The sequence below is a fragment of the Mercenaria mercenaria genome, chromosome 14 (genome assembly GCF_021730395.1).
Source record: "Mercenaria mercenaria strain notata chromosome 14, MADL_Memer_1, whole genome shotgun sequence".
In the NCBI taxonomy this organism is placed as follows: Eukaryota; Metazoa; Mollusca; class Bivalvia; order Venerida; family Veneridae; genus Mercenaria; species Mercenaria mercenaria.
Genome location: NC_069374.1, coordinates 56332826 through 56348605, shown reverse-complemented (window position 1 = coordinate 56348605; position 15780 = coordinate 56332826). Strand labels below are relative to the sequence as shown.

Here is a 15780-nt window from a genome sequence, read left to right as displayed (position 1 = left end):
TTGAGTTATCCGAGTCACAAATAGGAAAAAATTCGATGCCTGGTAACCCCATGTTTTTTGCTATCATTTGAAAAAGTGGTGTCTGCTGAATAGGAATTAGTAAATTTGATCACCATAAATAATATGCAAGAATCATTAAAGTCTTCTTTTTTTTTTTTGACTGCGAAATGATAAATCTTACACCTTAATAACTGGATTTCTGTTGAAGAATCGTTGAAGACTGTAAAGTAAAAAAAAAATCTATAATACAAGTATATTTTCTCATGTAGTTTATATTTTCATTTTCAGTAGACAAAACACTTTCTAATGAAACTAATGAGTTTATGAGCTTACCAGACATCAAAATTTGAGATATTTTGATAGCAGTATTATACAGAACTTGCTTTTTTGTGGATCGGATACCTTAAAGTAGTGGACCCGAAATTGCAATCGGCATTTTCCGTTCGAAAACGTAATATCCGTTTGCAGTTTCGGCATTCTCCGGTTGAAATGAAAAAAATTTTCTCTTAAGGCCGAAGAATGCCGAAATCGCATACGGAGCTTACGTGAATGCACGGAAATTGCCGATTGTCATTACCGGTCCATCACCTTAAAGGTGGTCAATCAGATGTTGATCATGTGATGGATTTCAGTGAATTATTTAAATATCAGAGTGAAATGTAGTAATTTTAGTATTTTCACAGTGAAAAAATATCAAATATATTTTTCACCGGCAAGACACTATAAAATGTACAAATTGGTCAAAACTTGAAATAAAAAGAATACTTGTTTATAATATATGAAAGGTTAAAATATATTTCACTAAGGAAGACCATATCTTACATTTTCACTCGTAGCTATGCCACTCGTGAAAACATAGCATCTGATGTTCATTCGTGAAAGGTTATAAGGATCTTACATGCCTGCTTGTGTAAGACGGGGTTTTCCCTACCCGAGGGACGGTGTGGGATGGAAAACCGAGCGTTAGCGAGTTTTTTTATCCATGCTGTCCCGAGGGTAGGGAAAACAGCTGTCTTACACAGGCAGACATGTTAGATCATTTTTCTTGCCTATCATGTTCAAAATAGATTGTGGAGACAAATAGGTTTGGGTATTTCCTGACATTATTTATAAAGTTTATGACGTCACAATGGTACCAGTACTATGTGACGTCACCTTAGTGCACGCTATTTTAGACAAGGTTTTTTCCCTAGGGAAAGACAGGAATATCTATCCCCGGCGCGTGCTCGGATAAATGTATAATTTCCCCGCTAGGTAGGCAAGAAATTTCAATCTCACACTGGAACAAACAAATATCCTCTATGTAACAGGGATCCAACACTATGTAACGGATCTTAACATTCCTTAAATAAATCCCTAATATTATATGCGAAAAGTTAAAAATGTCATTAAATGTTGTTTTAATGTGATTGTCCACCTTTAAGTCTTAAACCAGGAGTAAACCTTAGATTGGTAACATTGAACCTAACAAGTTGAAAGGTTACATGAAATTTATCCCCAATGTCATCTTCTGTTCCTTGAAACAGGTTTTAGAACTTTCGCCCTTTCCAGCCGTCTGGTTCTTCAACATCTTTTAAAGAACTACAACAATAGCAGGTGGCATCAATTTTCTTTCTTCCTAGTTTGCAACATCGTTTACGGCGCTTATCTCGTTTGTAACCACAACAGCTGCACGGGACACGGCTTGTCGTAGTTGGAATTGGAGACGAAGTCGTACTGGTTGTAGAACTTGTCGTAGTAGAAGTCGTTAATGGGGTCGTAGATGTGGTTGATGTAGACGATGTTGTTGAGCTTGTTGTGGAAGTCGTTGACGTGGTCGTACTTGTAGTAGAAGTCGTTGAAGGGGTTGTAGTTGTAGTCGTGCTTGTAGTTGATGGAGTCGTACTTGTAGAAGATGTCGTAGTAGATGGAGTCGTAGTAGTAGTTGTCGTAGATGGAGTCGTGGATGTTGTCGTGGATGGAGTCGTACTTGTAGAAGAAGTCGTAGTAGATGGAGTCGTAGTAGTAGTTGTCGTAGATGGAGTCGTGGATGTTGTCGAAGTCGATGTTGTAGTTGTTGGTGTCGAAGTCGTAGTACTTGAAGTCGTGGAAGATGTAGTAGTACAAACATCAAAACTGGCCACACAGCTGCCTTTGTAACACACCTGTTACAGAAACAAGATCTTATGTAATAAAAACTAGAAAATTCGAATTTCGGCAACATTTGTCCCTCTAGATATAACTTTACATTATTCAGCAGTCTGGTAAGAATCTTTGACCTCTGATAAGCTTGCACCTAATATTTTTTCTTGTTTTTTTTTTAAATGATAAATTCTACAACTTTTGGTACTACCTGCGGTGCTTGTCAAGTCATTCGAAGTCAAATCAGCTACAGAGAAAACCCCCTTTGTAACACTGCGTAGGGTAGTTGGGAAGAATTGATGCTTTGCGACCTATCTCTCTTAAGAAAACAAATAATATCAGTATCTTATGGTAGAAGAATGCTTTTACCTTGTCCGTGCCGCAAGGTGTCCCATTCCAGAGGTACTGAAGTTTTTGAGTACATTCCCCATCACTGTCACTGCAACTGATCTCATTGCGGGAATAGCATGCTTCCTCGGTCACTGACTGTAAAACAAGGATATTAAATATATAGCTACCTATCTTACTGCAGGAATACATGTTTCCTCGGTCATTAAAATTTACGTCAAACAAGGAAACACACTGAAAAGAAACTTATCTCATTTCGGGATTAGCATGTTCTTTTTATTACACTACTCTTTTTTTTTTTACTGCGCTACTCTTTTTATTTCAATACAATATTATTTTTTTTTTTAAATTGCGCTTCTCTTTTTTATGTCGTTCCCACGACCTAGTAACTCGTTACCATGACATACTAAGTAGTTCCCTCAAGTTAGTATCTCTTGTGAACGACATAAAAAGAAGAGAAGTGCAATTTAAAAAAAAGGGTAGTGCATGTCACATCTGTGCCAGTAAAAAGTCTGCATTACATGTTTTATTTTCACTGAAAATACATACAAGAGAATCCTAACTCAATAGGAAATAAGAATAATTCAGAGACCTGTAGCCAGTTTAATTGTACACAACTCTTTAGGTAACTGGACATATTAAGATATTGCGCTGGCTATGTTATATACTAAAGAAGTATGGATATAAACTAAATCATCAAACTAAACTTCATCGTTATTTTCTTTAATACGATTTAACCAATTGCTTTCTTTTTCCAGCTACAAAGGGAGGGAACTAGTGTAATGAAAGTAAATTTATGTCATGTGCAGTACTCCCTGTAGTGTATCAATTATTGAATACGTTTGTTGGCACAGAAATCCTTGTTCATGGTCACTGTTTATCTTTCGGTACTTAAAGAGTGGGAACCAGCGCAGTTTTAGTGCTCCATGATACTATAAAGCTTGTAATGTTTACATTTCGATAAAATTAAGGGAAGTCTTGCCGTTCCAACGTATTTATTCCATATACTTGTTCGCTGTCTGCCGCTTGTATCATTTACATGCGGACGATGTTAACTCGACGGAACTATTGCAGTTTTAATGGGAGAAAATTGCATTATAGTGTACTTACGTCACAAGCGGTGCTTCCTGTATAACTTGTAAGTCGTTGACATTGTTTATCTACAGATGACGCTTGCTCGCCGAGGAATCCTTGGCAAAAACTTTCAACAAACTCTTCATACGTAGTACTGTCATCATCTATACATCGTGCCTGACTTTAAAATGGATTATTACGTTAACGTTTACGTAAATGTTAACAACGAAAGCATCGTGCCTGACTTTAAAATTGATGATTACGTTAATGTTTACGTAAATGTTAACAACGTAAGCATCGTGCCTGACTTTAAAATGGATTATTACGTTAACGTTTACGTAAATGTTAACAACGTAAGCATCGTGCCTGACTTCAAAATGGATGATTACGTTAACGTTTACGTAAATGTTAACAACGTAAGCACCGTGCCTGACGTTAAAATGGATTATTACGTTAATGTTTAAGTAAATGTTAACAACGTTAGCATCGTGCCTGACTTTAAAATGGATTATTACGTTAACGTTTACGTAAATGTTAACAACGTAAGCATCGTGCCTGACTGCAAAATGGATTATTACGTTAACGTTTACGTAAATGTACGTTAACAACGTAAGCATCGTGCCTGACTTTAAAATGGATTATTACGTTAACGTTTACGTAAATGTTAACAACGTAAGCAACGTGCCTGCGTGCAAAATGGATGACAACGTTACAACTAACTGACATTGTACGATTTGTTAGAAAATGATAAACAAATGTAAGATACGTGTTGACTTTAAAATGGATATGGTACGTTAACGCTTGACTTAAATGTTAAACATAAGCATCGATGCCTGGACCTGCAAATTGGGATAGAATACGTTACACGTAAATATAACAACGTTAGCATCGTGTCTGTCTTTAAAATGGATTATTACGTTAACGTTTACGAAAATGTTAACAACGTAAGCATCGTGTCTGACTTTAAAATGGATTATTACGTTAACGTTTACGTAAATGTTAACAACGTAAGCATCGTGCCTGACTTCAAAATGGATGAATACGTTAACGTTTACGTAAACGTTAACAACGTAAGCATCGTGCCAGACTGCAAATGGACGATTACGTTACGACTACGTTAATGTTTACGTCAATTTAACAGAAAATGATAAGATAACAATGTAAGTTTTATGAAATGGTACGTTAGCCTGGAGGTAACATTGGAAACTATAGCGATACAGGAATGACCACTGGTTATTTAATCCATGCGCACGATATACTGGTAGCGAGGTGGATAAGTAAGAGCTTCTATGAAAGCGAGGCTAGTATAAACTCAAACAGAGAATCTGTCTGGATCGGCCGCTTTCACGTCACTGATTGGTCGTCAGACGTCTTGACCACTGCTCTATACTTTAGACTGCTCGCCGTCCTAATCTATCTAATCTGCAGAAATCCGCGTTTGTCTATGCGCTACATAAATACGGGTGCTGCGGCCATAGGTTAGGTATAAAACCACTATAGTTTAACTCTAGACTAACCTAACCCTAACACTAACCTTTAGTCAGTATATTAAGTCATAAAATTTAGTGATGCAAAGCCTGAACTACGACCGACAAAACCATAGAAACCTAAATTTACAAGCCTTTTTCATCTGTATATTTACCTATCACAAACAGAAAAAAAACTATACCTGTTTAGATGTGCGCTGATATCGTCCACACTGCACGTGGAGAAGTAGTAGTACGTGTCTTTGGTGGTTGAGTTCGGAGCGAACAGATACAGTGACATAAGATTCACACCACTGGGACAGGAACTGTCGTCGTCGTGCTCAGCTCCCAAACTGAAATTATGCATAAAGGTATTTTATTAGAATAACAAGGTCCATTTATTATACTAATGCTCATCATAACTGAAAGCGAATTATCAGCGGCATATATAAACCGATGTACCATCAATCAATTACGCAAAAAAGAAACAACTTTCGCTTAAAAAATGTCTTTGGGTTTATTTATTGCAGCAGCTGTTTCTCAGCTTGTCAATTTTGTGCTCTATGTGTTTTTGGCTTGGAGCTACGGCTCCAAGCCTATGTATTCTTTTTTTTCTTTTTTCTTTTTTTTGGTACCCAAGTGTGTGTTAGTATGATATGAAAAGCCGGGAAGCTGCCGCAAACCGAGATCAATATGTTACGAATTCAGTGATTGGTTGCAGCAACAAGTGACCTGTGACGTAAGCTGCGCAATGCGGAAATATTGGAAGTTTTGGAAGTTTTCCGATTGCAGTTGCAGTTGCTCTTTTGATTGTTTGTGATGAATATCGTTAATTTCCGTGTGATTACGTTCACTCCGTATAGGGGTTCGGCATTCTTCGTCTAGTTGCTCTTACAAGCTACATTAGCTGCCGGAAAATGCCGATGTAGTATCAGGATATTACGTAATGTCACGTAAATTGAACGATTGTCATTACGGGCTAATAACTTTAAAGTTATTGACCAAAGAAACATCAGTCTCTCTTATACAATATAAACACGCATATTCAAGGCCGTCGCGGGCCATGGCGACCACTATTTTTTGCCACAGACCAGTTTTTTTCGCATAAATTCAGCTTTTGCTTAAGTTGAAATGCTTGCAATTATCCGCACGAGGTAATCTTCATAATAAATGACCGGGCTATGTGAAAACTTCAGACACTTGTGTCAAAAGTTAATGACCCTGCTTGATTGGATTAATCATAATTAAAGGACTATATCTGATATACTGTAAACCGATTATGATCTAGGCATTTTTTTATAATCTACTCATAAAATGGTTATTGATCGAATGAAAAAAACATAGTCGTTTTATTTTTAAAAAAATTAGTAAAATGTTTTTTTCGTGGTAAAAAAACAAAACTAACCGAAAGCAATTTCTTCAATTATTTGAATAATCATTAAATATTGCTTTAATCAATACATGCTTACGTACATCTTCAAACTATATAAATAAATATACTTCGATTCTATCTTCTTAAATCTGAAAAACGTATGCTTAAACTCGTTGCTTAACGAAATTGCTGCAACAAGACATACCTGAAATATCCAAAACAACTAAGACATGTAATTCCGAACCCACGACTTTCGGATCGGAAAACAGGATAACAGAAGTTTCAGCTTTGTGTTCCTAATAGATCTTTGCATTACGATGAACAATGACCTTGCGTTACTGTCAGGTGTAGTTTCTCCTAGACGGCAAATGTTGTCAATCTCGAATCTTGAAAAAGCCTTCATTTTAATCCACCGCCATGATAGACTCACAGAGGTCAAGCATTCATTGGAATGTCGGTGTTAACTTGAAAACTGTTATAAATTGCAGTTGCTGTATGAACTCAAGGGGGCACATTCATTGGGCAAAGCATCGGATAGTTATCCTGTTAAAACTGTTTAATTTACAATGAAAATTTAATGGAAAATGCTTCAAGATGCAAGGAAAGTACTTACGCAACCCATATCTTAATATTTTTGCAGTGGGACCCCCAAACCCCACTAAGCGAGTGGGGAACCACCTCTACTGCTCTCAGACCACTCTCCTGCCGTCGCACTCGCGGACGCTTCGTGCCGGCCGACCACTTTCGAACGGCGACGTCCTGATATTGAAATTACATGACGGAAAACCAATATATTTTTGAAATGTAGAATGTTCTTGTGCATAAAATAGTTTAGGTGTGAGTGAAACTTAACTGCAATTAATTCAATATAAAATGAACAGTGCATTATAAAATCTGATATTAGTACAATTTGAATATTATGTATGAACTTCACATGAATTTACTAGGACTGAAAAATCTTTGTACTGGTACGTGAAACCGTCACTGATCTGCACTTTTTATTCCAGTATAAACTGGCAGATACGAATAAACGTGCAACTGATCGACAGATACGAAGAACCTAAAAAGCACTATCTTTATCATTGCCTAAAGTATTATTTTACTAATTTTCCACTCTTTTTGTATAACTTCAGCAAAAACCTGTTCCTGAAAATTAATAATCGATTTTTAATATCATTCTGTTTTAGGAATGCCTTCTTTTTACAGATGGTGCACTCATTCTCAAAAGCTTTAAGCGAATTTTTCGTCACCAAGTTTTACACTGAAGATAAGTATTTGGAAAATGATGATTAGTAAACGCAACAAAAAAACCGGTGACTGATTTGTGATCCATTGCACTGTACAAGGTATCCAATCAGTGACATTTCGTATCGATAACAAGGTAATTGCACGATCAGCTAAATGAAATTGCTATATAGATCATACTTACTTGACAGATTTTACTTTAATATACAAAGCGTTGTGATGGCATGAAGAAATAACGTATTACTTAGCAAACAAATAGTCTGCAGATTTCAATAACTTTTCGCATACTAATTTGCATTTTTTTCACGAACCAAATACTAGTAATTGAGTAACAACGAATTGTTTTAAAAAGTATGAGAATTTGTGGCAGGTGTTTTGTGCCTAGGAAAGCACTCGCTTTTCCCGTCTTATACGTTTTCTTACTACAATTCGGAAAGTAATAAAAAAAAAGATAATAGCAAAAATACTAATGACTTATATTGCAATGTGTTTCAATAGCGAAAAGTATTGGATGGCCATCTTACGTATTTACAAAGAAAAAAACAAATAATACACAATCTTACGCATGTCCAAGCTCGTGCGCCAGAACTCGCGGTAAGTTCCATGATGTAAATTCTGTGACTGCATACTTTTCCCGGGAGTTCGTGCAAATCGTTCTAAGGTATGTTAATGCTGCAAATACAATAGTAAAAGTTTAAATATCTGAATTTATACCAGTTTATATATCATTAGACCACCTTCCACATAACTCTACTTGACCAAAGATCAAACCTAAAAAGCATAGTAACTCAGCACTGTTTTTCACAGATTAAAAATGTCAGTGATTGTTTTTGCACTGTTAAAGAGTTCTTTTTAACCGACCTTAACAAAAATAGCACATAAATGAACGAATATTTCAATAGATTGGTTTCATAACATGTGTTCTAGTATAAGCAAACATCTCCGCGCAGAGAAAATTAAATCCGAAAAACTTTCTACTTATATATAACATGATGATTGCGACAAGCATCGCCCGAAAGAACTTTTCTATTTTTGTATGAAAACAACACAGGAAACCAGTAAAATACAGCCAGGAATCTTGTAAAATACTATTCTAACATGATTTAATTTGAATGCCTGTTAAATAAAGCAGGACGTCAAGCTCAGTATATTCTGTGATAAACAGAGGTCGACGTGCGGACCTGTAAGAGAGCATTATGACGTCAATTTTGACGTCAAATTGTCGGATGACGTCTGGTTCATTACTCATCAGGTAAATATTAATCAATATATGTCAATGAACATGTCAGAATGAAAACAATCAAAGCATTGTGGTTTATCGCCTAATTTACCACAATTCATCGTTCAGATACTTCAGTATTTAACCACTCGTGGTGCCATTCCTGCGCATCTGAACTCTGAATCGTGATAAATTAGACGATTAACTACATGTACTCGAAATGCCTTAATTATTTGTAAGTACCACTTGAAATTTCTGACTAAAAAAATGAAAATGCAGCATAAGAAAATAACTAAATGTTTTGAAATACTTACAAACGATAGGACTGCCAGTCTGAGAGTCTTTTAGATTGAACCTGTAAAGAAAAAAAGTGGCACGTGCTTCACGTACTATTTAGATGGAAATAATGCTGTTTTATGACATGCTTCTGTAGTTTCCAGTTATCATCTTAGCGAGTGTGACATTCTGGTTATTTAGTTCATAATATGCATACATACACATATAATTGCTGTCGGTTTTTTGTTTTTTTTGTTGTTTTTTTTTTTTTTTTTTTTGTTGTTGTTTTTCAAAGATTTGTACGGTACGGTATTTTGGAGATAATTTTAAGATTTTTTAAAAAAAAAAGTTCAGAGTCTATAGATACAAACTGTGCTGACTTTCAGGCGATCTTAACACTAATTTATAAGAATTTATCCTGGTAAATGCAAGTAACAACACGATAACAAAGAATTATTCCCCTTGATTTCTATTTATTTTTTTTGCGCAATTGTATTGAAGAATTATTTAAATGTTTTCTCTGACAGTTATAATATCGCTATCGTCATGCAGATATTTAAGACTTACCCTGTGAGAGCGAAGACAAAGTCAAACCTCTCAGAAATAAAACCACTGTCATTTATAATGTATTCTAGATTTTCTTTCATATCGTCTGTAGCAGAGAGGCTTGTTCCGTCGTTATAGTTCTCTGACCAGGGAAAGTTCTTTTTGTACTGAAGGTAGAAATAAAAAGCTGTAAATTCATTAGTATTCGTGGGGAAGTTATTTTCATAGATTTCATGGTTACGCCACACCTCAAAATTAAATTCGAACGAAAAATATTTTTTAAAAAATTCTATTTCATTTATGAAATCCTGGATATTATGTCCGCACAAAATAACCATTTTGACCAAAATCAAGAAATTTTGTGTCCACGAAAATAAATGCTTTTTATGGTTCATTCAAATTTAATTTTTGCGCCATGGTATTCCTGAAATGACGACGGCCCTAAACAATACATAATATATACTACATCAGTACATGTAAACAAATCTTATTTACTGTATATTGAGGCATACTTAGGTTTATAGCAGTTTTTCAAAATGTGAAAACTACTTTTTCATTTGTAAGAAATTGTAATGTACATGTTCTTTGTAACTGCATGTAAACGTAAAAATAAAGTGGCCCTGATTTTAGACAGAAGAATCTATATATTTATAAAGAGTACTGGTGCCGCCTGTAAAATATCTTAAAGAATTCCCTGCCTTCCTGATAAAATAACTCATCTAGTCTATGAATCATTTACAAAAGCTCTCCCCTGCGTTGACCACGCAGTAGAAATATGAATTGAAATATATCAGGATATGATCTAGCGTTCTATTTCTATAAATAAATGAAATACACGAACGTTTTATTTCGATAAAAAACTGAAATGCACGAACGTTCCATTTCGATAAAATAATATCAAGCATGAAATAGATTGCCGACTTACCCCTGGAATTGCAACGGCTGTGGGATATACTTGAATATCTAGATCACCATTTGATGTTTCTTTTAATGTCGAATAGTACATATTTATCTGAAAAAATGGATAGGTTTTTGATTTTCTACAAGAAAAAAGTTTGTAGACATGGTGAAAGGTTTAAAATGTTAATATATAATTAAACAGTTTTTCAATATAGATATTTGAAAAAGAGTCAAGCTAACAGCATACAGATCTTTTTGAAAGCAATTTCTTTTACCTATAATGGTGCTGTCGTTTCTATCTAAGTCACTAGGTTGCCGATATCGGCAACTCCAGCCATTTAAGTTTTAGAGGATGCGGAAAGATACAAAATACACAATACAAAATACACAATACAAAATGTTTTCACTAGGGTTTTATTAGAGCACACTCGCCCGAAAGACTTTTTTTCTATTTTTATATGAACAGTCGAACCTTCAGGTGGGCTTGAACCCATGAGCCTCTAATTGTGAAGCCATTCTATCAACCAGTGAGTTGTAGATATTACAGTACAAAAGGACTATTAAGCAGACGATATTTTACTCACCTCATTTGTGAGAAGTGTGCCAAATATCAGCATTTCCGCCTCCGCTGCGGCAATATCTCCAGGATGTCTACGGTAAAACCTGAAGTAAAAACAAAATGATAATTGAAGAAACATATTCTTCCTAGGTTTTCCTCAGTAGGACAGGATTAAGCTCTCTCTGATAGAGTATTAAGTGTAATATTAATGTCTGGGTTTGTTATTGACCCCAATGTGAACTTACACGGGTCAATGTGATAAATGGGGAGCGTGAGGGTGGGTGCGAGAAGGCGAGTCCCCATCTGGATCACACTGACCCCAAATATTTCAGAAAAAGATCACTCACATACCAAATATATATTTTGTTTTATCGACCACACTTTTAACATCTATTGACCCGCCACAGAAATATAGCGGGTCACCATGTGACCATCTTTTAACCAATGAAATAACTAGAATGTTGCGGGAGGTAAAACAAGGTAAGGTGAAACTATGTTTCATAAAAAGATAAATACAACAAAAGAACGCGGTTAAAAAGGAAGGAAACGGATTCGTCCTCTTGATTTATTTGTTAGACGGGACTTTAAAAATATAGAAATCCACGTTTCAAGCTCATAAACATCGTTTGCATGCTGACAGAAACAGTATGGCATATCATTATGGTGTATCATTTTGTGTATCGTCCCCTTTCCTGTGCAAAATACGTTAGCAAGATTTCAAGAACACCTTTACTTGAATATCTTAAAAAACACACACATTGCCAATTCTGAATGTTTAATATAATCATAGTTAATGGATTTAGTGTACGTACAGATCAGTAAATTTGGCGTCAGGAAGATAAGCGACTTCAACAATTTTAAAACCTCTGGCAGGTAATATACTTCTTTTATTTCTGACTGCTTCATTTCCGAGTGTGATTTCTTCTGAAATATACAATATTTAGGCTATATGCACAGTACATATACTCTAAACAACGGTGGGCATTACATTATTCGTTTCCTGAATGGTGCCGGTCAATAGTCAAAACTATTGCCTGTGACCTTGTATGTGAAATAAATTCAAGTTTTGACTTTAGCACAACGAGCATGTATTAAATATTGACCATAAACTATAGACCAGTGATTAACAATAAGGAGTCATGTCCTGTCTATTAATTAACAACATCAAAAATAAATTTCAAAGATTTTTCTCTCCGAACTTGGCTGTCCACAGTACTATCACTGAAGTTTGGTGTAATTTGGACCAGAGTTTCAGAGATGATGAAGGTGTTGACTATGGACGACAGACCGTCCATTTATACTGATAAATCTCCCTGAACCTTTGGTGCAGGTTAGCTAAAAAGGCTTACTAATTGGTTCCAGTAATGTTTCAAATGGTCCATCAGTCTTTGCTGAACAATCTGCGTGTGAAGCCCCTAGACCAATGTAACATGTCTCTTCTCCTATATCTAACATTGCAGACTGAAAAATATACGTTCATGATGTTCATATTAAAACAGATAAATTGACAGAACCATTGCAATAATATACAATTGTTCCTTAGAATACATCAATTTGATATCTATAATATATATCTTAATTTGAAATTCAGTTAACTGCTGCATGTTTTATAAATCAAGAGTCTTTGTTTTGTAAAATATCAATCTTTTAGTACAATAAAAACATATATATACTTACAAACCCACATTCAAATTCTTCCAGTGCTGACTTTTGTCGCTGACAGGCAAATAGTCCATGCCCATTCAGATCTTTATAAAACGCAACATTCTAAAATAAAAAAAAAGGTATTTCAAACATTTCATATTTAGTTATTGTACCCTTAATGCCAATCGGCAATTTCCGTACAATTACGGATTCTCCATTTCTATTTCGGTATTGTTAGGCCAAAAGTCTTTCCTTACAACCGGAGATTGCCGGAGATTGCCGAATTCGCATACGGGGAATACGTAACCGAACGGAAATTAACGAGTCATTATTAGTCCTCTATCTGAACTACTGTAATCATAACGCCCCCGGAATATGTACAAACAGTACCACTCTCGACAACGGTACAAAAATAGAGGCCCATCTTGTGCAAATTTATTATGGACACTTTTGACCATGAGCAGTCTTTAAATGGATCTTTAATACGTCGAGTACATTTCCGTACAAATAATGCATATAATAAATCAATACAGTGTATAAACGCCCTGTATTATGTATATCTTACAACTATGATTAAAAATGTGAAATAATATTACCAGATCATTTGTTATAGGCTTTCGATAAAACCTTCCCGCAAGGTCCTGCTGGAAACCCGGAGGTAGCACATGAGAATGATCTCGAACAAGGTGAAGCTCTGAGTCACTTTTTCCGTCAAATGTAATTACATACTTCAGTTCTTGAGGGAACCCACCTGCGGAACGAGTATCTCGCTTGGCGTTGAGTTTCTCGTCGCTATCCTCTGACACACTTCTGTTGACTTTTGGTCTTATTGTGAAAGGTCTTGCTGTACCTAAAGGATATGTGAATACACATTAGGGACTGAACATAACAGAATTCGAACTAGTGTAACTGTACATGAATAAAGAACAAGATACAATAGTTTCGCACTCAGTCCGCGAGATGCATCATATACTGCACCTTGCCAGCATAGGTGCCTTTTACACAAAAAATGCAGGCGACGAAAAACATAATAAATCCCTTTAAGAGACTGACCTCGAGATCGTACAATTAACGGGAAAAAAATGAAAAATTTAAGTTGTCAGGAAATTATTGCTGTATTTCTTAAAAAGACTTTGAAACTTAGTTACTGATATAGATTATATATTATGGAAACACATGACAATTAGTTGTATTTTTCTAATTTTCTATTCAAAATTGAAACGCGTATATGACGGCGTACCGTAGCTAAACTGAGTTCCGCTGAAGCGAATTGGTCAAGATGGTAGGAAAGTTTGTATTGTCGAGGCAACCCGGGTTCGATTCTCGACTCAGGCATGTTTTTTTTTTTTTCTTTTTTTTTTTTTTTTTTTTTTTTTTTTTTTTTTTTTTGATTTCGCACTTTTTGAGATAGAATCTTTGTTATAAACGAAAATTCATCTAATGATTATTATATGACCAAAACAGATCCGGCAGCCAAAATCTGGAGTAAATGCTACACTTAAAGAAGACAAAACTAGACTTACTTTTAAAGCCGTCTCTTGTGTATGCAGTTGCCATGGCAGCGATGCCAAAAATGTACGCCAGCGCCGTTCCAAGCTTCATCCTGCCTTTTTATCTTGTTTATTATGGTAATATAAACAAAACAAAATCTGAAAACGTACAGATTGTGGTTAACAATTCCGTCAAATATTTTCAACACTTTGTAAACGATAGTCTAGTTTTAAAATCATTTGCATTTATAACATATAATCCATCTCGTGTTTTATACGTATCATATGGGGCCTCCGTGGCCGAGTTGTTGAGTAGCGACTTCGAATCGCTTCCTTTATCAATGTGGGTTCGAAATCTTGCTTTGCGTAAAGAATTCTTTCAAGTGATGAAGCAATCCAACTGCTTTACGGAAGGTCGGTGCTCCTACTCACATGCCCACCATGCCCGAAACAACGCCCAGCGGTGTATCTGGGTCTTTTCCGACGACGAAAAGCTAGAAATTGTGCTATACTAGTATGATCTAAACTATAGTGTAGTGACTCAAAACTCAACAAAAGCAAAATATATGTTTTATTTGGTTTTATCAAATAATTTTAGCACCTATTAACTTTCAAACTTTTATCATATTTGATTTTCGTACTGTAGCTTCTAATGCAAGTGATATTTACCTTTTCTCCTTGTGCGCGATAATTCTAATATATCACGCCTTCCTGCAAGGGCTCTATATTTATAGGAAACATTATTTCGTAAACGGGTCGCAAAAAGGTCGGCAGCAGGTCATTTGTGAAAACAATATCATGATCAGATATTAACATCATCAAGGTGTTGTCACTATTATTGAGATTAAAGGATAATATTGTATGAAAATAAACAAAAGTTATCATCTGCGTCAAACATTGTTCACTATTGGTCGATATATACCACAAACTGACCAATCGACCCCAAGGTAGAATATTTATTAACAGTACTTATTTTTCACTTAATTTGTCGTTAAGATGATGTTTTCGTTTCGATGCGCATTTATATGCCTGAACAGAAAGACTACCCGGATATTTCATGATTATGTTTATTTATAATCATTTGTTATTCGTATACTTTAAATGATATAAATTTATGTTCGGTTCAGTAAAAAAGAAATAGTTACTTTTGACCTTAATTTCAAAACTGTGTGGGTGAGAGTGACTTAATATATGCATTTCTTTTGGCCCCGAGCTTTTGATCAAGCCCAATCCTTTTTAGCCATACGTATAGTCAATGACATCAAAAGTACGTTTCATTTCACTTTGACCAACCCAAAACAAAAACAAAAAGAAAAGAAAAGAAAACAGTTAAGCTGCGGATATAATATTATTTCTATAATTCCAAGGTCATGCTTAAGATAGTGACATTTGAACTCTTAAAAGTTTAATTATTATCACTTAAGTAGAGATTGTTATAAAATGTATATTAGATATTAACAATTAACTATCACGCGTAAATTTTTAAAAGCGTCTCGAACAAATTCTTTCTTTCGAAAAAT

At 35.3% G+C, this 15780-nt stretch overlaps 1 protein-coding gene across 1 annotated transcript; it reads right to left on the bottom strand.

Moving 5' to 3' along the window:
* Nucleotides 1–4780: 4780 nt before the first annotated feature.
* Nucleotides 4781–14372, bottom strand: LOC123527032 (A disintegrin and metalloproteinase with thrombospondin motifs adt-1-like). Its single transcript, XM_053522648.1, has 12 exons — nt 14294–14372; nt 13367–13620; nt 12804–12893; nt 12476–12587; nt 11939–12050; nt 11152–11230; nt 10593–10679; nt 9689–9834; nt 9160–9200; nt 8190–8298; nt 5213–5362; nt 4781–4844 (listed from the first exon to the last, which is right to left on the bottom strand). Exons 1-12 carry the CDS (start codon nt 14370–14372, stop codon nt 4781–4783), a joined length of 1323 nt encoding a protein of 440 aa, XP_053378623.1.
* Nucleotides 14373–15780: the final 1408 nt, after the last annotated feature.

What these genes read in the sequence shown, in the direction of transcription:
- LOC123527032 (XM_053522648.1), bottom strand. Translation starts at nt 14,372, where the DNA reads ATGAAGCTTGGAACGGCGCTGGCGTACATTTTTGGCATCGCTGCCATG. An exon ending in CACAAGAGACGGCTTTAAAA is followed by an intron (nt 13,621 to 14,293) that starts GTAAGTCTAGTT and finishes CATATCCTTTAG; the next exon opens with GTACAGCAAGACCTTTCACA. An exon ending in GCGCACGAGCTTGGACATGC is followed by an intron (nt 5,363 to 8,189) that starts GTAAGATTGTGT and finishes GCATAATTTCAG; the next exon opens with TTTGGGAGCTGAGCACGACG.